This window comes from Siniperca chuatsi, linkage group LG7, assembly GCF_020085105.1.
Source record: "Siniperca chuatsi isolate FFG_IHB_CAS linkage group LG7, ASM2008510v1, whole genome shotgun sequence".
Taxonomy (NCBI): Eukaryota; Metazoa; Chordata; class Actinopteri; order Centrarchiformes; family Sinipercidae; genus Siniperca; species Siniperca chuatsi.
In genome coordinates, this window is record NC_058048.1 from 4,429,471 (window position 1) to 4,450,532 (window position 21,062).

General features: G+C 39.6%; 2 protein-coding genes across 12 annotated transcripts; one reads left to right on the forward strand and one right to left on the reverse strand.

Moving 5' to 3' along the window:
• Positions 1-896: 896 nt before the first annotated feature.
• On the reverse strand, positions 897-14,340 carry LOC122879525 (beta,beta-carotene 9',10'-oxygenase-like). 3 transcript variants are annotated; one of them, XM_044203719.1, is made up of 13 exons: positions 14,213-14,340; positions 6,724-6,879; positions 6,391-6,580; positions 6,088-6,299; positions 5,781-5,896; positions 5,427-5,529; positions 5,157-5,285; positions 4,508-4,668; positions 4,204-4,371; positions 3,906-4,043; positions 3,022-3,204; positions 2,587-2,697; positions 897-2,148 (listed from the first exon to the last, which is right to left on the reverse strand). In XM_044203719.1, the coding sequence occupies exons 2-13, from the start codon at positions 6,755-6,757 to the stop codon at positions 2,032-2,034; spliced, it is 1,662 nt and encodes a 553-aa protein (XP_044059654.1). In that variant the 5' UTR covers positions 6,758-6,879; positions 14,213-14,340; the 3' UTR covers positions 897-2,031. The 3 variants fall into 3 exon arrangements, with proteins under 3 accessions (XP_044059654.1, XP_044059655.1, XP_044059653.1); XM_044203720.1 differs by lacking the exon at positions 14,213-14,340 and adding an exon at positions 9,955-10,125; XM_044203718.1 differs by lacking the exon at positions 14,213-14,340 and adding an exon at positions 9,827-10,125.
• Positions 14,341-15,648: 1,308 nt separating this feature from the next.
• On the forward strand, positions 15,649-21,045 carry LOC122879529. Of its 9 annotated transcripts, XM_044203727.1 has the most exons (8): positions 15,699-15,715; positions 15,934-15,969; positions 16,727-16,886; positions 17,608-17,683; positions 17,862-17,894; positions 18,081-18,221; positions 19,322-19,464; positions 20,404-21,045. In XM_044203727.1, exons 3-8 carry the CDS (start codon positions 16,830-16,832, stop codon positions 20,671-20,673), a joined length of 720 nt encoding a protein of 239 aa, XP_044059662.1. In that variant the 5' UTR covers positions 15,699-15,715; positions 15,934-15,969; positions 16,727-16,829; the 3' UTR covers positions 20,674-21,045. The 9 variants fall into 9 exon arrangements, with proteins under 9 accessions (XP_044059664.1, XP_044059670.1, XP_044059666.1 ...); XM_044203729.1 differs by lacking the exon at positions 16,727-16,886 and having other exon boundaries at positions 15,649-15,715; XM_044203731.1 differs by lacking the exon at positions 16,727-16,886 and having other exon boundaries at positions 15,655-15,715; positions 17,883-17,894.
• The last annotated feature ends 17 nt before the right edge of the window (positions 21,046-21,062 follow it).

Consider the following 21,062-nt stretch of genomic DNA (forward strand, 5'->3'; position numbering starts at 1 on the left):
CCTCAAAGTAAGGCTCACCTGTACCTGCTAACATTGTATGCTAACATGCTAAATGTTCACGTGTGAGCATGCTAACAATCACATGATCATATGCAGTTCTTCACACGGTTTAGCCTTTGATTGTTGCTGCTACAAAATGATTTGCTTCACCCTTGACATCTGCTGGTCACTGACCACCCACGAGCTCAGTAGCAATAATCTTCAGCTTTATAAGGACAAGGTGTCAATACTTTTGATAGTGTTAATCCCACAATTTGAATCGATTAAACACTGACACATCTTTAAGTCATACTGTCATAGTCACACTACTAATGTCAGTATTCGTGGTTTGTTGCAGGGAGAGAGCTGCAGCAGATACCTCCCAGATGAAGGAGCTGCAGGGCATTTTGACAGAAGCTCATAACCTCGAGTCCTACCTAAAAGAGAAGAAAAACCATCTGAAGCAAACACTGGCTCTAATTTCTGATAAACTGCAGGGTTAAGTCTGCTGCATGGACTGTTACCTACCTGACGAAGCAGATCTGTTTATTCTACTGAGGAACGGTTTTCTTTTGTGAATAGCTTTGTTTATGTACTGCACATGTGCCTTCTGCAGTTCATATGTTAGTCATGCTAACTAATACTCTGTGAAAATGTGACATTGACAAAGTGCCAAGCTTCATACAATGTGGCATTACTTTGACTATAAAATAAACTAATATATGTTTACTGGTATGAGTTTTACTAAATAGTCATTTTGAATAGGATATTATTTATTCTTCCTCCAATCTCAAAAATACATTTTCACTTTCACTTTTGGTTCTTCATACTAGGCTTACAGGCTACATTTTGTGATAGAGCCTAAATATAACTGACTAAATGCCATTATTTTTTAAAGAGTACAAAATGAATGTTCAGTATGCAAAAAGTATTTATTACAGTTTGTAAAGAATTAAATTGCCTGTTAAGTACAAAAGATTTTTATATGTTGTCGTTGTTGTCAGCTAATATAAAGAGGGATTGAGGGGAATGCCCTCTCCCCCAACACACACACCAAATAAAAAACAAAAAAGGGAATATGAAAGTAAAGAAACACCATTTTACAGGCCTAGATGAAAGTTTAGAGAGAGCTTTGTTTCCTTTCACATGGCCACTTACACCATCTCTGCTTGTGTTTTTAAGTGGTATTTAAGCAGTATTAAGACAAATGGCTAGCCAGCAAGAGGGCAAGCGTGTCACTCAGTTGCCACAGCTTCATAAATTGACATAAACAATTACTTTGAAATATTCAGAACTCAATATTGTGGTGTTTATTTTTGTAAATATTTTAACATATCGGTGACTGAAATGTGCCGTTTCTATAGAATGAAATTACTATGCAAAGTATTCCAATTATATCAATACAATGCCTTTCTACAATATTTTACAATGGTTATTGTAAAACCTGTATCTGCTGTCGTGTTGATATGATACCCTCCTTTAGTTAGCAAGCAAACATTTCTCATGAAAATGATTATTACGAGGAAATGAGTGCACATAGAAGTACTTTAAATTTAGAGAGTATTCACAATGTTCCATGAGTGTATTTGAAAATGTACCTTTTCATTAATTCATACACTAGTCATTCATTAAATTAACATAGCTCTCTCCAACATGTGACCCTGTGCCAAAACGTGCATTTACATATCAGTTCTTAAAAACTAGGATGCCGTAAAAAGTCTTTGCTGAACTTGAACTGAACCTGTACATTTATTGTTGTGTAAAAATGTTGATTACAGTCACAGTGTGTGTGTATAGAATAGCAGGAATGCATTTGAAAAACAAATTGTCTTCATTTTGCCCCCACAGTCCTTATCTCAAACTGTAAATGGACTTGAATTAAAATATTCAAAACAATGGTTTAAGTTTAAAAAACCCCCAAATTATTTACAACAAGATGTGATTTCAGAAGGTTTCTAACAGCACATCAACATAACAGCTACAGTATGAGTAAACTTGAGTAGGACTTTTTTTCTAACTATACATTAATATCTGTGTAGTGTCCTCACACGTCTATGCCGTGGCATTGAATGTCCCGTGGAAACCGTAGGGGATGTTGACAGGCACCACAGCCCTGCCCAGCTCCTCGAACGTCTTGGCATCTAAAACCAGGAGGAACGTACTCTTGTCCTGGAACGAATTAAGACGCAGGAGAAAAAAAAACACTTAGTGTTTAAAGCCTTCCAGAGTTACAGAGATCAGACGTTTATTGAACACGTGCATTTCAGTTGACATTTTGCATAACACTTGATATATTTCAGCACCAAAATGTGCTTTGGTAAACTTAGAGATACACTCCTTGGTTTTGGTGTAGTGCCTCCAAATCCCACAGTTTCCTCCCACCTCACTGCTGATGCTTTGAATCAACTGTGATTGTATGATTGTGTTAAATCAGCAGTGAGCTGGGAGGACATTTGGGGATTTGGAACAAAATCATGAAGTGTATCTTTAAAGCAAAAAAGGTATCACGACGAGTTAGCGTTTAAAAGTGTCATGTTGTTGACATTACAAAATGAGAAATTGATTCCTTTGTCTGATGCACAGTCCCTTGTCCAAGCTTGGCCTGACCTTATTGGGAGTGATGACCACAGACAAGACGACACCATCATCCTCCTCCGTGGCATCAGGGCAGGGTATAAAGACTGGTTCGGAGGGATAAAGACCAGGTTGTTCCCACACCTGTGAGAAAATACAGCTGCAGTTTGGCTGCATTCTTCAAATCTTAAGGAATGTTATTAATGTTATTTAAAAGTGCTATGAATTCTATGCAAATTGTGATCATTTACATCTGAAAATCATTGATTTTTGTTGTACTGGCGGCTCTTTGACTTGCAATGATTGTAGACTGGAAGTTAGAATTTATCTCCCTTTTATTTGCTACAGTATCACAACATACCACTCTCTACTAGATTTAAGACTACATGGCTCACTAAAAGAAGTTATTAATGCCATGCTGTAACAGCTGGAAACATCTGAGAGAGAAATAAATTAAACTCGACTCACCTTCATGTGTTTCCCGTGGAGGTCCATCTTGATCAGTGTGTCTCCTACAAGATGTCTGAAGCCGCAGCCGTAGAAGTAGCGGTAGGGGTGCGTGTTGTACTTGCCGTAGTTGATCTGAGGGAACTCCAGACCTCCATATTGATGAAGTTCCTTTCCGTGGAGGTCCTCATGGGTACAGAAGACCTGCACAGAGAAAAAAGGCAACATGGGTACTGAGACTCAGGGAACATTGGCAGTGACAGTACTATGGTTCATTTCCATCATTAACTGCGAAACGAAAGGTATCCACCCTCAAAAGGTTGAGAACAATAGGTTTCCTGTTTGTGGGTATCAAACATCATTCTAACAGCTGGATGTTTTACAGAACATTAAATCAATATAAAAACTATATAACAGTTACAGCACAACGAGTTAAAAAATAGCAGTAAACAAAGAAAGAAGTGTAAAATACTGTGAAATGCTTTATATTATATTTATAAATTATTATTGATACTTATGTGGAGTATGAAATATGTGAAAAACTATAATAAAGATTATAAAATGCGGAGAAATATGAAATGTATTCAAAATCAAAGCAGTTGGAATATGTGGCAATGTGGAAAACATGCACCATATCTACAGCAACATGTCTGCACAAGGTTAGGTTAGGTCATACCTGTATGTTTGCAAGATAGAGTACCATTTTATCAACCAACTCCTACTGACTCCTCCTAAATGACCAGCAGATAACTGGTCTTCAGTTATCTGCTGGTCTTTTGTGCTGTCAGTGGGAGTTGGCATCTTTTTCCTTTTTCCTACGTACGTGTCAAAGACACAAAATGATCCAAAAAGGAGTTTCGCAGTTTCCTATGTGTTGATACCTGTAGGCCATGTAAGCTGCTTACCTTGCTCTTGGCAATTCTTATCGAAGTGGCTGCGCTGTTGGGCCGGTTGTTCAAGTTCTGGTCGTAGGGCGTATCACGGTCCACATTGAGAGGCAGAACGAAACGACGTGGGAAGATTCTACACAAGGTGTTATACACCTGATGGGAAAATATAAAACCTCTTTTCAGCCTCAACAAACCAACTACTGTTCAGCTGAACCAAAAGCAACTTAAGCACTCCGCTTCAATTCCAGCTATGTTTGGACAAGTCGCGGAACGTACAACTTGTTGGGTATTGACCTTTACTTAACCTGCTTACCTCATCAAGAGCTTCTCCAGACTTGCGCAGGTTCTGGATGTTGTAGTTAGTGATTGCCTGGCCATCATCCGAAGCACACATATCTATGATCAACAAGCCGTCCTCCTCGAATGCATTGATCTGGTGCAAGGTTGACAGCGGCTTGGCAAGGTACTTGATGGAGCATACCTGGAATGCACCATTGAACAGAAGAATGAAAACAACCCATATTTGTTTAATGTAGGCCCACAGTACAAGCATAGTGAATAGACTACGCTATGCTTTTACCTTTTTAGAGAGCTCGCGGTCAGTGTTAGAGCCTTACCTTCCCTGTCTGCTTGTGAATCAGGTGGAAGATAGTGTTGAGTTTCGGGTCCCAGAGAAAGCTTTCACTGATGCTCTTCCCTCTCAGCTTGCCTGTCACAATCTTCAACAGGTCCATCTTGATGGGCTGCTCAATGAACACCACGTAGTTCTCCGACATTGCTATAATGGATTGAGAAGATTATATTAGTCTCTATTTAGTGATGCACCAACTTTTTCTCTCCGGATACCAATTCCGATACCTCAACTGAGAGTATCCACCAATACCTAGTCCCAGTCCGATACCAGCTTTCTAATTGCTTAATTCAAAATCTGTATACCTCTCTGCATGGAACTCACTGGGATCATCCTAGAGCTGAAACGCTAAGTTGATCAATTGACAGAAAAATAATCAACAACTACTTTGATAATTGATTAATCATTTTATCAGAATTTTGAAGGAACTGTATTTTATGTGGAACAGTCTCCTAAATATATATATAATACCTAGTCCACTTAATAAGGTCAATATCTGCACCCATAATGATCCGGCGTATCGGATCAGTGCATCCTTAAAGGAAATCTTTGTAGACATCTTGGTAGAATACACATGAAGACTGAATCTAACTCATTTACATGGCTCTACAGTATTTACATATGCTTTTGCTTACCAAAGCTGTGGTAGTAGGATGGTTTGGTCTTGTCCACTGAGGGAATAGAGCACAGCACTGTGGCTCCCTCCAGGGTCTCCCCCGCTGTTTTCTTGGTCGGTGGCACTCGGATGATGTTGTAGTACGCTCCTGTCAGCACAATTCCAATTAGTTTCATGCTGAAGGTCATCAGACACGTGAGCAGCAGGGTTGTTATTCTGTACACTTGTCTCTTAAGATACACTCCTACGATGCTGTGTGAACAAACTGATTGGAGGGTTTCTATAATACCTTTAGTGGTGTAGGAATTCCCCATGTTGTACGTTGTTCCATCAGGCTCGCTGTGAGGGTGTGCGGTCGCTCCGTTCACAGCAATGAATTTGCTCCAGTCCACCTATTTGGCACAAATACATGAGCGGCTTTATTAACACTTTATTTCCATTTTATGAATTTCTCCAGCAGCTAATCATACAATAAAGAGTGACAGTAGCCTGCTATAAATTCTCTGTATTGTACTCTGATACACTATGACTTAGCTATCATGTGTAAAGCACTAAGTCAATAAATCTGCTGTGCATAGATATGTCTCTGCAGAATGATCAGCTACCACTACGTGTCTTACAACCACATTCAACATCGTGTTACCTTCTCAGTTGTCTCTAGTGTGTCAGGGTCCACCTTGTGCATGACATTGGTTTCCGTGCTGACATAATAATCACCCTTGTAGGTCACAAAGCTCACATTGGCATTATCTGTGGGCTCTAGAGGGGAAGAAGAAGATTCCAAAGTTAACAACACAGTACAGGACAACCACAACAATAACTCCCTGTTCATTCTGTATTTCACATACCTCTAGGTATATGTAAGTAAACTAAACTGCTTAAGACAGTTTACATTCAAATTACATCTTATTCGCTGCATTCCTGTTCATGCAGTTTGATAAAATACTCACTTGGTAATTCAAATCTTGACAGGAAGCGCTGGAAGAAATTTTTACAGGGGTCTGGCACGGTGATGGTGCCAAACTCTGACACTGTGATGCGGTTGTGCTCCTTGTTGGCTTGGTAACTGTCACTGGACAGGAAGCGGCTTTTGTAAGTCACCTGACCGTTGGATATTTGGAACCGGTGCAGGAGAGCCATACCATCGAACCAGTGGTTGAACCTGATGAGAATGAGGAAACGGGAGAAAGGAGTCAGCTTTGTGATGTACTGGCTGCAGTAGATTCACCAACCCTTTAAGATGTTATACTCACTTCTGGTTTCCAATCTCAAACTTCCCAGGCCCGTTTCTCAAGAAGCTCCCGTTGATCCATTCTGGGATTTTGCCAGTGATGTCGGTGCTGATGGGCTCGGGGGTGTCCTCCACTGAGCTCACAATCTTCTCAATGCAAGGCAGACCGTGCACATCTGTGAAGTGGTTGATATTCTTGGATTTTTTAAACGCTATGGGAAAAAAATAGCAAGCTTTACTCAAGTGCAAACCATAGCCACATTTGCTACAAGTAAAACTAGGGACATTATAATCACTTAAGAAAATCATTGACATGAAGGTAAATTGTGCATAGCTGGTAGAATCAGATGTTTACCTGGGGCATTGTTCTGTTGTGTGATGGTGTCCATGGCTATAGCTTTGGCTTTTGAGTATGTAGCGGTGTCAAAGGCCTGCACACTCCTCCTGTGCTGCTGCCGTTTCTCCAAGACCGGCACTCAGCTTTATACTGTCCTCCTGGCTGCGATGACCCCTAGAAACAGTCAGATAAATAGGCAAGCAGACATTAATTTCATGCTTGTGTAAGCCTCTACAAAACAGAAGCACTTTGTGATCACAAGATAAGTAAATAAGTGGTAACTTATTCACAGAGATAATCACTTGATCTTACTGACAAGTGGCAAAATCACTGTGGCAGCATTCATCATTCTTTGCGATATAAATACACTTTGTATATAATATAATCTGTCATGCTAAATATGCATGCATATGTGTAGTGATGGAGAAAGCAGTAGGGAAATTCGAAGCACACAATCAGCCTGTTTTTATTTTTGTTATTGCACATTTCTATTTCTGGAATAATTAGAGCATTTGGGAATGTTTTCATGGTAACTGAGATTTTCCTTTTGGGTTTATGTGGAGCGCTAGCGAAATGAGCGCCTGATATCTGCTTGTCACACTGTACAATTCACCAATGCATATCACCCATAAAGAGGTGTACAAAGCATGTTATGGTTTCTGGAGAGGTGGATCACTTAATGTGCAGACGTGCAAGTCAGGTGGACACACAAGGTTACGTAATAGGACAGAACATCTTCCAGGCTAGGAGGACATGCATTATGTGTATTGTATATGGTCTAAGAGCATACACAATGAGAGGCTTCATAAGCTCTCATTTTGTGTTATCTATATGCACACGAATGAACATTGTTCACTGTTATATGTAGTATGGGTGAAACAAAGGGCAGGAGTGGAAGCAGTCAAACTTAAATGCTCTCTAATACTCAGTTCACCTATGTTACACAGAAACAGTATATCCCTTTAAAAGTAGCGAAAACACTGGAAATTGGAAGACCAAAAAACACCTTGGTTGAACAGTTTTCTGGGGGAAACCCTGCAAATATAGTCAGTCAACAGTAATTAACACACGCCAAACTTTAGTCTTAAACACAGCAGTTCAGTATGTGGTACTGCTACATAAGAGTAGTAGTCATTACTAGGAGAGCGCATAAGACCACACGACCTTTTGAATTTGTTGTTTTGTTCATAGAAAATGTTTAGAAGTTTGTAATGATTGACTGGGGTGGCAATGAGTTCTGGAGAATACTTTCAAGTTCTAGTTTATTTATTTTTATCAACCATTAAAAAATACAGCTAAATAAAAACTGGATAATACTTAAGTACCCCTAAATCCCATCTAGAAATTTCGAGAAACACACAAACACTTGATACCACTCTCATATCTGGTTATCTTAGCTTAGCATAAAGACTAGACAACAGGGGGAAACTGCTAGCCTGGCTCTGTCCAACAGTAACAAAATCCACCTACCAGCACCTCTAAAGCTCAGTAGTTAACATGTTGCATCTTGTTTGCTTAATCCATAGAAAAACCGAAGTGTTAAACTACTGATATGAGAGTGGTACGCATCTTCTCATCTCAACTACGGCATCGGCAATTAAGTGAATAAGTGGATTTCCCAAAATGACAAACTATTCCTTTAATGAAACATTAATTAGTTTTATTTAATCCCAAATTTCCTAACTGAAGTTGGCTTTCCATCAAGAATCGATGCATTGCAATACATCAGTCCCCCACCCGTCAGTTCATAGGTAGAAAACGATTACGCTTTAGGTATTGTTAGAAACAGTTGAATATACAAATATGGTGTAGGTAAAAGAATTTAAAGTCAGAATAAGAATCAGTGCAACTTCCACCACTCACAGCAGGCCCTAATTTACATAATGTATGACAGGGAGAGAGCCACCAGAGGCCCAGTTTCAGGTCCTGTAACTGGACTTGACTCTAGAATATAAATACTGAAGTCATTTTACCCTACTTGTGCATCTAGGAAAGCCCCACAAAAACAACTAATTGAGTAGCCTATATATTGAACAAGATAACAGAAGCATAACTAAGCCATTTAAAGAGTTCCCATTGTCAAAGTGATGGTGTGGCAACACTGGGAATTCACCCAATAATCTGAAAGATGCATTTATTTCTGCTAGCATGATAAGAATGAGGAAATGTGAATGTGAAACAGAGGTAACAGCTCCTCTCCCCTGAAGCAAAGGAAGAACTGCTGTGTCGTGGGAAATCATTTGCAGATACATACCACATACATCAGATTTTTTTCTAGTGCACTGACGTTTCACTGATTTGTTGACCTCAGTATATGGTGAGTATAAAAGAAGAAGGGAGGAAGGACCTTGTGTTTCCACATTATCCATTACATTGCAGCTATTTTATTGTGTACCCGCTGTTTACAAACGTAAGCTATTTTGCTCTCTTATTTAATATATTTAGGACATTGTGACCCTAAAATTCCCACTTTGGCATGACGGGGAACAAAGAGTAGCTTGTATTGCTTGCATTTTAGAAACAATGCTAATTTGCTTCCTTTCCGAATGTCAGTGGTAGAAGAAGTACTCTGATCTTTTACTCAAGTAAGAGTAGTAATACCACAATGTAGAAATGCAAGAAAACAAGTGAAAGTCCTGCAAGTAAAAGTACAAAAGTATGAGCATCAAAATATAAGTAAAAGTACACAATATGCAGAATGGCCCATTTCAGAATAATATTTATTATATTATAGATTACAACTATTGATGCATTAATGTGTACATCACTTTAATATTGCCGCTGGTAAAGGTGGGGCTAATTTTAATGACTTTATGTACTGCTGGATAGTTTGTGAATTTCCCCCCTAGAGTCTTGATATATCTTGACATAGGAAGTTTTATCTTGACATATAATACATCATGTTTTCATTTGTTGAATATATTTTGTGTTATTAATCTCAATCTGAAAAGTAATTAGTAACTAAATTTATCAGATAACTGTAGTGGAGTAAAAAGTACAATATTTCCCTCTGAAATGTAGTAGACTAGAAGTAGAAAGTATAAGAAAATAGAAATACTCAAGTAAAGTACAAGTACCTCAAATTTGTACTTAAGTACAGTACTTGAGTAAATGGACTTACATTCCACCACTGCCAAATGTTAGATGAGAAGATGGATACCACTCTAATGTCTGTGCATTACTAGAAGGAGGGGGGGACAGCTAGCCTAGCTCTCTCCGAAATTCAAAAATACACTCACTAAAACTCACTTTTTATCTTGTTTGTTTAATCTGTACACAAATGGAAATGTAAAATCAACTGACTGCACCCGGTGACAGTGAAGATAACTCGCACTGTGGCCGGACACGCTCTGTACAGAATTACTGGGTGAATTTATGAATGCGGTAGTTTAAAGTTTTGTCACTTCCTATTTTGTAGTGCGTTCCTCCTCTTGTGTGTCTTGTGGTTTTACTTCCTGTCTTTCTTTGCTTTCCCTCAAGTCTTGATTGTTGGCCCTTCCTTGATTGTTTGCACCTGTGTCTCGTTGGCTCACCTCCCCTAGGGTATTTAGTCCGAGTCTCTGGCTTTGTTCAGTGTTGGGTCATTGTTGTTAATGCATGGTGGTGTGCCCGTCTTGAGTTCTGTTCGCGTCGTGTGGGTGTTCCTGATTTTTGGGTGTGTTGCCATTGGGGGCACCTTTTGTTATACCTGGTTCCTGTGCCCTGTTCCCCAGCATTCTTACCGTGAGTTCTGTATTGGATTCTTTGTCTCCCTTGGACCTTGGCTGGATTCTGGATTTCGTACCTTGCCTGCTCCCTATTGGACTATTTAGCCACACTGGACTCACTTCCCTGGTTCCACCACTGTCAGCCGGTAACACATTTTTCTATAAGCTGTTGGCTAGTTGTCTGCCTACCGGTCTACCTGCCTGTACCTGCCTGTAAACCATCACCCACAATAAACACTGCCATCCAGCCACTTCACTTCATACCGCTTCCTGGTCGTCAGCATTTGGGTCCACATACCACTACACATCATACGACAATGAACTGTTGTTTGTCAAGGAATAGTTACCTTATGCTAAGCTAAGCTAACCACATCCTTGCTCCAGATCCATATTTAATGCACAAACATGACACTAGGCTTGATTGTCTCATATCTTTCTCTGAAAGAAAGCTAAGAATTTCCCAAATGTTGAACCATTTCCTTAAAATAGAAAATGTTGGGAAAATATCAACCAAAGCCATAGGGAATCATGTAAATAATGTAATGAACACTATTGTCATTATTTATTACATTAAAAATGTTTTTTTGAAAAATCATTATACATGGCTTCATGGGCAGTTGATTCATCTTATGTAAACTATTTTGTTCCTGGCACAGACAAGTGAAGCAGAAAATAGAGGGAAAGGCCCAGCCACTCTTGCCCCAGTACATTGGATCCCAGAAATAGTAGCTCTGTGGTGGGGAGCGCTCTTGGCAATGTGCTTCACAAAGACCCACTCACACAGACATCAAGGGGGAATTTAGTTCACTTGGCCACAACTTCGGAACTTGTGATTTTTAGTGTCTTAAAGGAATAAACTACTAACAATCTAGATAGTCATCATTATTACTCTAAAATGTTATTATCCTCCATTATCCTACATTTTATATAATATTTACTTTAAGTAGGAGGGGGTAGTTCTAGATACACCTGCTCAAACTTTTGAATTCAGTGTTTGCTTAGGTGTGGTGTCACGATGTGTGACAACCATCATCTTTAAGTGTTACAGACCTCTGTACAGTCCTTTACCTCTAGGGTACAAAGGCTTTTCCCAACAGGGCTAAGATGTCTTTATGTCTCAATAGGTTATCTACACTGTCACTAGTGTTTTTGGAGGGGTCAGATGATGAGTTGGGCTATGAAAGGGTGTGATTGGTTTGCTACACAGACTAAGGAGGAGAGTTTTGTGCCATGAGAGAGAATATTCATGTTTTGCATTCTTCTTGTGTCAGCATTGTGTTAATACCATGGTCAGGCCTGAGAAAGTCAATAGTAATGCCTTTGTTCTGGCTGCGATCAATGCGTGAAAGGATAGGTTCTGACCTCTTCAATGCACATATGGGTAGCTTAGTATAGACATGAAAAAATCTGACCCTGTCATTTAAACAGTTACTGATGTTGATGATGTGCAGCTCCCTGTACTATTTTTATGAATACTGTTGTATTGTCTTTGTGGATGGTTTTTGCACTCTTGACTAGGTGAACTTCTGATAAACTTAAACTTGAACTTGGGCAAAAATGAACAAATGACTTCTTTGTAGTGATTTTTATTTTTGACCTTGGTATGCGAACATGCTTCACGCGCTAGGGCATGGGCTTTTGTCCCTGCTAAGTTGCGTGCACCACCCAAGTACTGAACTGTACTTACTTGGTTTGCCCTCTTCCTTGCATTTTATTAGCGGAGTTGTGGCCTGCTAGCCATGTTAGCTCATGGAGCTCTGACAAGAATTCAGACTTGGTACGTTCTAAAAAGATTTGAACTTTGTAACACTATGTTGCAATTTCTTAGCAAAATACCCCAAGCTTGACAAAACTAATTTCCTCTGTAATGATATTAAAGCTGCATGGGGGGCATGACAAATGTGTTAGCAAACAATTGCTTACAGTGTTTACACATCCAGTATACACGGAGCAATATTTGGAGTTCAGTTTTTGCCCACCTCAAAGTCCGATATTTACTTTTCTTCTAGCCCCGTTTGAGTCCTGAGGGAAAGTAGCTAAATGCTCCACTATGTTTACATCTTGTCACTAACTTTGTCTGTCTGCCGAATGGTGCCGAGCAGGTTGTGCGCAGTGGGTTTATCAGAGCTTTTTCTGTGAAAATGGCTGCCTCCTACTGCTGGACAGGCTGACTGTAGTTTAGTCACTACAAGCGTTGCCTTTCGCAGCACACGTTTGATCAGTTTTTAATAAAAAAACATTGAATAGTGCAGCTTTAAAGTTTATTTTCAATTTTCAGTAAAGTATGACATACAGCTAAGGTCAGTAAAGATTAATTGTTCCATCGGCATGTATAATTTTTACCTAATATAAATCATTAAATAGGTTCAGTAGATTCAGTGTGTAAATTACTAGGAGTAAAATGAACATAAAAACACAACTGGGAGTTGTACACTTTCCCACAGCTTGTAGATTCCCACCCCACAATTAAAAATCACTACTATCCTAACTGAATATATTCAGGTCACATTTTTGTGCAGCAGCATGACATTTGCCATGTAAGCTTTTACAAATCCAACGGTCTCCACTATCTTCACTACAGAATGGTGAGACAAACCATTTTGAGATAGATCCTACATGCACTGGGACACATCACCTGTGATGTAACCTGGGATCATCAGGTCTTTCAACATCAGACACCCTTGCCCAGACAACAGGCTGATAAGACCCCGAGTTGTGTCCCAGCGGCAAATAATTAACACAAACAACCAACCCAGCTGTGACTATGCACTACAAAATGATGGGACACTGATCTACTAAACACCACACCTATTTGCTGATAACCTGTTGCATCATGGAGCATTATTTGATGAAAAGAACAAACAAAACCTCGCATGTAAGCTGTCCTTTATGACAGAGGATGTGCGTAGGAGGTTTATAGCCTGATGCAGCCTCCTAATGTCTGGGCACATATGACTGAAGTCACTGTTTGACAACTCTGAGATTAAAATGTTTCATAAGGAATTCTTCACTCTGAACTTAACAGATACAGCGATATTTCATCTTTTACGTTAACGCTAAGGGTTTAGTTCCTTTTTTCCTAAATATTTCCATCCAGTACTGGGTCAGAGAATTAGACCCGTTTAGAGTAAATCTAACTCATAGCTGCTTGTAACATCGTATCATGCCACACCCAACACCATTCACCAGATCAATGCGGGGCAGCTTCACCCTTAATGTATTCATGTTATGAAGTTGGCAGCCCGGCAAAGACATGCTACAGAACAATTTACCCATGTGCGCCAGCATTAGTGTGAAAGATTTACTCGTGGTTCAGTTGTAGAGACCATAAATAACAAGAGGAAACTTTTTTTTTTTATAAATCCAGATAGGAAGCTTGATCTGAGTGACAAATTTGTGATTTTAGATATCTCTCTCTTTCATCTTCAAAAAAACAAAACAAAAAAAACATCAAGTCTGCATCACACTGATATTCATTTTACCATTAGTAGATATTTCCCCTATCTGAACAGCCTCTTTAGTGTTTTCAGCATGATTCTCACAGATTGGGCCCACGGTTGTGCTTCTTTCTATCATTTGGTCCAGGCCTTAACCATCACTACCCATGAGATGAGGTAATGTACTGCAAATACAGTAAACCTTATATTCAGATAGTCGATATTTGGAATTCGCGATTTGGTAGTGGATCCCAATTTCTCATATTTTCTGAATTCTGGTGTCACAAATAACTAAATACCTATGTTCATCATAATTGACATTTTAAGGACACAAAGGTATAAGAATAGTAAAATAGTTCCTACCTGAAACTGCTCGCAACAAACCTGTGGATTATCTCGAGTAACCAGGTCATGATTTGTGAAAGACGTTGCGGTTGAGTTTTTCAGATGTATTTTTTTTTTTTTGGCACTGTTGCCATCTAGTCCCATTATATTCCAAAAAATGCAGACATCTCTACGGCCGATATCTCCAAAACTCAGCAACTCACACCAAAACAATCTAGATGGATAAACAGAACTACAGGTAAGAGGGAAAATGTGTTTTTGGGGTGAACTGTCTCTTTAAACCTGCAATAACATATTAAACAATTTTTTTTGGCCACTTGGGGGCAGCAAAAAAAGATGGAAACGGTGAAGTTGTTAGCAAACTGTTGCCTATTTACACATCCAGAAGACATGGAGCAACATAAGCATTCATCTGGAGTCGTGTTTCTGGCCACATGGCCGCCTCTGACTCGGTGGAGAACAAGTAGCAAAGCTACTTTAAGTCTCCTCTGAGTGGGCAAAATGAACCTAAGAAACTGCAAAAAATTTAACAAATAAACGTTTCCCTTTTAGTTTAAAACACAGAAGACCAAATGTGCTGCTGTTGGTAAGATTGCACTGTTTTTCTTCAGTCAAACACACATTACACAGTGCATTCATAATAGGTTTTCATTTAGAGAAAGTTCACCATACTGTACAGTAAGCTCTGTTCCTCCCTTGAGGGGAGGTGCGCATTTAAAGCTTTTGTAGTTTGTGGTAAGCCAAACCGGTTTATCGAGAACTTTAATCATTGCATACATGAGCGTCTGTCTAATGGCTCAACAAGTTTGTGAAAATATAATACCAATACCCACCAAATCGTGTTGACAAATATTTATATTACTTATGGCACAATCTGTGTTTACAGAATAAATGATTCATAAAATTCAATTCAATTTGATCTATATAGCGCCAGTTCATAACAGAAGTTATCTCATTGCACTTTTCCTATAGAGCAGGTCTAGACCGGACTCTTTACAGTATTATTTACAGAGACCCAACAGATCCCACCATGAGCAAGCACTTGGCATAAAACAGTGTTTGACCTCTGCAGCATTTTGCGACCCTTTCCCCTCAGCTCGTGTTGGCCCTCTGGTGGCAGACAGCTGCATGGACAGAGCCAACAAGGCGACTTAACAAGAGAGGGAAACACTGACTTCAAAATAATCACTAATGGGTAAAGCAATTACTTTTTTTTTTCAAAACGTCTTTTTCACTCCATAAATGAGCCTGTAAGCCACAGGTCTTTGTTAGAAGCAACATCAAAAATGAAACACTCGACTCACAAACACTTTTCTGTGTTAAAATCTGCACTAAGAAGTGAGAGTAAAATATCACACATCAGGCTTTAGCCAAACGACAGGATATTTTTACATTGTAAAGAAAATGAAACAGGAATTTCCATTTTCGTTTAGTAAAGCCCTTTAATTTCACTTCCGCTTAATGAGCATGTCCTCGTGAGTTTGTCCGGCAGTCTGCGACAGCGCTCAGTCTGGAAGCAAGGTAACAGAAGATTAGATACTTCCTTGCAGTCATTCAAAGACATGATACCTTGAATAAGTAATAATAATAATTTTTTTTCTGCATCTCACAACAACAGTGAGAGAAAACAAATGGAAACAATGTTAAAACTGAACACCATTAGTTAGAAACTTTAGTTTGAAGGCTCTGGCAGGAAGTTTTCTTCTTTTCTTACTAATGTTCCTGTCTGCCGCCCTCAGAGAGACGACCCCCGAGGTTCAACCGCATCTTTAAAGGTATGTCGGGTTTATCACTGTTACCCGCCGAGAGTTACTGTTGTGTGTGTTTATGCTGGAGAGGTGTTTGCTCCTCAGCACGGAGCTACAAGTCGTTCTTTTCTGAAGGGAAGGGTCGAACCGAAGCCTCTGCCTGTAGCAGCAGGCCACTCGGCGGCTGTGGCGTGGTGCATTTAGCAAACAGCTACTCTCTGACGCCCACCGTGGTGTAAATACTGAGTAAAAAAAGTAAGGAAAAGTAGGCTACCTAGGTTATCAATATTTAGATAAATGTCGAACTGAAAAGCAGCCTTATTACATACAAAATAACGGTTTTCCACAAGCCATGGTTTAGCTCATTCAGCGATAAACCAAAGTGTCTGATTGTGAACACAGCATCGATTATTTATTATATTAACAGGCACCTAACGGAGTTAACGAGTGTGAAGAACTCATACTGGAAATAGCACGTAGTATTATGGACTTATTACACTGGAAAATGAATGTCTTACATGATGTTATAATGGAAGTGCACCTATGTGTCCTCTTGAAACCATGGAGGCTAAGGTGGCCAGGTGCCACTCCCTTGCTTGGTTTATCAGTTTAGGTTTTTGACAGCTTTTCTTTTCCCCTTTTTATGAACTGACCTAGATCATGAGTTTGTAAACCCAGTTGAGACTTTACAGACTGGTGACAAATTAGAGGAAACACCTGAATAACGGATGCAGATGCTTGCATACATTGTGGACATTCAACGTCCGGTCCCTATATAAACCAGGCACTGCGGTCAAGCCCAGATCTCAGCCCACCTGAACAGCCATGGGAGAGTCTGGAGCGCCGTGCTCAGACAGCGCTCTCCACCACCACCATCAAAACACCAAATGAGGGACTGCGTTTATCGCTCCAGTAGAGTTCCACACACTTCCAGAGAATTCAAGGTGGGGTATGCCATTCTGGAGAAATCCAACACCATGACACAGAGCAAACAATGACACAGGAAGTAATGTAGATAACGTTAGCTAGGTTGTGGGTTAAACTGTCCCTACAGTAGCTGCTGTGAAGCTAACAGCCAGAGAGGACGAGACGGTTTCCCAGAGCCAGCACAGCAGCTCCAGACAGCGATACACACAACTCTGCTGCTACTATAGCTCACATCACAACAGCAGCACATCTTGGCAAACTAGAAAGTCAGCTGAATGTCCGCGGGCATTCGGTGGTCATTTGGCGTTACCTGACGCACAAATCATAGTGCAATAGTGCTGTGTGGTTTGTTTGCCATTCACAGAGCCAGGGCTGAATTTGACACACTGAACGGACAGCTAGTATGAGGAGATGTTCGCTGAATTTGACAAAAAGACGTGTATTGGATTAGAATACATGCCCCACCTTTAAGGCCAAGGAGCACTGAAGCTGTTAGGGAGGACTGTGGGGGGAACAACACCTGAAGAAGATACTTTACTTTTTTTTGTTGTATTTTTCCTTTAATTTGTCACACATCTATATTTGATATACACACAAACCTAAAGCCACTCTGTGTAGAGTTTGAAGAACAGGCACCAACCATTGGTAACATCAAAAAGACACCGTGGCAGGCAGCAGTGTGCACCCTGTGGCTATACACTGTACTCCGTAACCAAAGAAAGGCTTGTTTTTTACCAGGTCTACCTGATGGCTACCGATGGCTGCTCCCCTGCTATATTTTTTTGTACATGTGAGAATGCCTTCTACTTTGAAGGTAAAAGTGATTTCATACTTTATTCATTCTCAATATGTGAATTAGATATTACTATTATATGGTATAATATATATTGTATTGCATTTATTATAATTAATACCAATAATAATAACAACATAATCCCTATTCTTTTTTGAATGTTTGTATGTAAATCTTCTATAAATCTTCTCTTTTACTGTCCACGGCTCCCTATTTAAAGCGGCTAAAACAGGTAAGGCCATTCTCACTCCTGTTTTCTTTTAATACACATTCCTAGGCGAGACATTTGTGGCAAAGCGATTGCCTCAGTTTCATGCTTTCCCTCCTTCATCCTCAATTTATAGTAGGATATACATGTGGTGATAACAAGTGCATGACGTTTCTGGTGTTACAACATGTTTTTCTCTCTAAAATGCAGATGTGGTTGAAGACAATTTCAAAATTTCCGATCAGCACTGTAAACATTTGATCCGAAGCGAGGACAACAAATTCCTGCTTTTAAATGCTGAGGGACAATTTCAAGTGCAAAACTTAACTACACAGCAGCAATGTCAGGCGGGTAAGATGCAGCCAAATACAGCAAGTTATTGTGCTTTAATGTAGCCTTTATAGATGGGTTTCCGGTTTTATAAGCACCTGAAGACGTGTGCTCAGATCTGGGGCAGAAAACGCATTGCGACAATGTCATGATGGCTTCTATATGGACACTTTCAGCATTTAGAAACTTGCTGGAAATCAGTAAAGTCATTTTTTTTTAGAGGTAAAAATGTTATGTGCCATTTATTTATTTATTTATTTACAAAACGCCAATGTTGATGAACATTTGTCGGCTTATTTAATTACTAAGTGCGTTTTTGGAGGGGATGATACTGAACAATTTCCTCTCATCACTTTGTGATTGGGACAGTTTATCAGACAAAAACAACTCCTCATGTTAGTCTTAGTTTTCTGGCCTGGGGCTGTGCATGCATCGCTCATTGAAAGCAGTTTATAGCAGTGGAAGTGAATGATTATAGCTTCAGTGATAAGCCAAGCAGACCAAGTACATGTTCTTAGTAAGTCGTTTATTTTGAGGAATTGCTAATATAGAGCATCGATATAAGTTCCTAATATTTCAAACCGCCTCGCCTGCGAGGCTTTATCACTCCTGCTGAGGTGTGTGGGGTTTCCTGGCATTTCTACTCTTGTGTGTCACTAAGTGAATCAACCACAGAGGTTTTGGTGGGAAACCACCCATTAGCGGAACTGTGAAACCTCTCACACGAGTGACAGTACATCAGATTGCCTTGGAGTCAGGTAGTACAGACGTAGTAAGATGGGACACTTGTGAAGGCACAGTAGCTGGTCCACACTGACTGAAGTGATGCCTTCTTAGAGCAACCCCAATGTAAGAGATGGGTGACAGAATCCACAGTCCTCATAGTGTGCAAAAATTTGAAATGTGCCCATCAGAACTGACATAGATCTACTGATGACGCAAAACAGAGCATAAACATGGCCAGACAGACACAGCAGATTACACAGGCCACACTGTGATGATATCCTTTAAAAAAATTTCAATCATTGTCACATTTTGCATTTCTATAACAATGATCCTCCATCATTCTGTGCCATGCTGCTCTTTTATTCCCTCTTGCTTATCCTGTGTTTCCTTTTTAGACTGCAAATTCAACATCCAGATTTACAAAGAATCTAGCCAAGTGGGAAGGAAGGGGAGGGCGGTCATGCTATATGCCAATAGAGATGGCAAGAAGATAGTGGCGTGCTGCAATGAGAAGCATGAAATTTATCCTGAGGCAATGGTGAGTATAAACAGATAATTTACAGTTATTTACAGTGTGTGATGTGCAGGTCCACCCTGAGTGGTTCTGTTATCTAAGCAACCACATAGATGGCCTAATTTATCTCATGTAAGAAAAAAAAAATATATATATAATATAAGGCATTATGGGAACAATACAAAACCACAAACTGAATTATAGGTAGACGAGGCAGGTGGAGGATACAAGAGAATGTAAATTACAACATCACAAAATAACACTTGAAATGCATCACAAATTGATGTTTTTTTGATGTTGTGAGAGAATCCAAGTTTGACTCAAAGGTACAGCAACAGAATTTGATGAACTGAGCTCCATGTCACGCAGGAGGAAGAATTCTTTTAGCTTCACAAGCTACCAAAACGCATCATATGGGGTCCAGTATAACCACAGCAAAATTACCCTGGTGACAAATATAGTATAGTAATATAGTTTTGTATGTTACATTTAAAGAAAATTGTGAATGTACATTGTCGGTGTATGTTTGATGACGTAATGACATCATGATAATGACATACCTATATCTGCAGTGCCATACTGCTAGATCAGAGGATTGTAGCACAAACAAAATACAACTGTTAGAAAGTTATCAGTCATAATCGAATGGAATGTGGAGCCCAATGCTTCGTATTTACCAGTAATGTTGTATGGTCACGTGTTACTGAATGAATTCACAAGTTGACAAGCATCACCTGAATGCTTATTAAACGAGTGATTAACACGCAAAAGCTGAAAAAGATACACCGGTTTCATCTGCACGTGCAAATGATTCACTCATTTACTGTGATAGCCATTTATGTTCCGGTGCATCCTGTACTGCTTAGGCTTTCCATTCTTTTGACTGCAACCTGTCTACTGTGCAGCAGTGTGACGGAACAGACAATTCATTCCGATTTTCCACGTGTGTTTTTTTTTCTATAGGATCTTCCACAGTACATTGGGGAAACTGCACACAAGGCAGTGTTCTACCTGATGCACCTCGCTAACCAGACTAACAAGTTTATGTTTGAGTCCTCTTTGTACCCGGCTAAATTCCTGGGATTTGAGCCCATTGGGGATAATCCCTCTCTGGCCAAACTGGTCCTGCGTCATAAAGGTGATGAAGTGGATGAGTCTTGCGAGGTTTCTTTTTCTGACTGTCATGCATTTAAAAATGCCATCGTAACAAAACCATCCTGTCTGTTTCATTAAGGATAAATTGCTATACGGACAACCTGCAGTACTGCTTGTCCGTAGGATCGAGCCATTACTGCTCACATACAAAAACGAGACTTACTAACAATTTTCATTTCATTATAGACATCTTTATTTCAGAATGACCCTTTTCAAGTCTGTTTTATTTCATGTCAATTTTCCCAGTGACACTTATTTTATGTCACATTAATGTACTTTTTGTGATGACAATTTTAAATTGCTGTATGTTTTTATACTTGTATCACACGTTTGAATTTGTGAAGTGACTGTATGAAGCTTTTTTATACATTATATTATATACCTTTTGCACTCTTCTGTTCATTCATTGTATACATTGCTACGTCATAAAATGTCAAAATTTGAAAAGAATCTACTTCATTCTGCTT

Bases quoted from the DNA above. Each gene is read 5' to 3' on its own strand.
- LOC122879525 (XM_044203719.1), bottom strand. From the start codon at position 6,757: ATGGACACCATCACACAACAGAACAATGCCCCAG. The intron at 6,581-6,723 runs GTAAACATCTGA...TTTTTCCCATAG, and splicing joins ACAACAGAACAATGCCCCAG to CGTTTAAAAAATCCAAGAAT. The intron at 2,149-2,586 runs GTCAGGCCAAGC...AATTCGTTCCAG, and splicing joins TGGTCATCACTCCCAATAAG to GACAAGAGTACGTTCCTCCT.
- LOC122879529 (XM_044203727.1), top strand. From the start codon at position 16,830: ATGAGGGACTGCGTTTATCGCTCCAGTAGAGTTCCACACACTTCCAGA. The intron at 16,887-17,607 runs GTGGGGTATGCC...GTTTTTTACCAG, and splicing joins ACACTTCCAGAGAATTCAAG to GTCTACCTGATGGCTACCGA. The intron at 17,895-18,080 runs GTAAGGCCATTC...TCTAAAATGCAG, and splicing joins ATTTAAAGCGGCTAAAACAG to ATGTGGTTGAAGACAATTTC.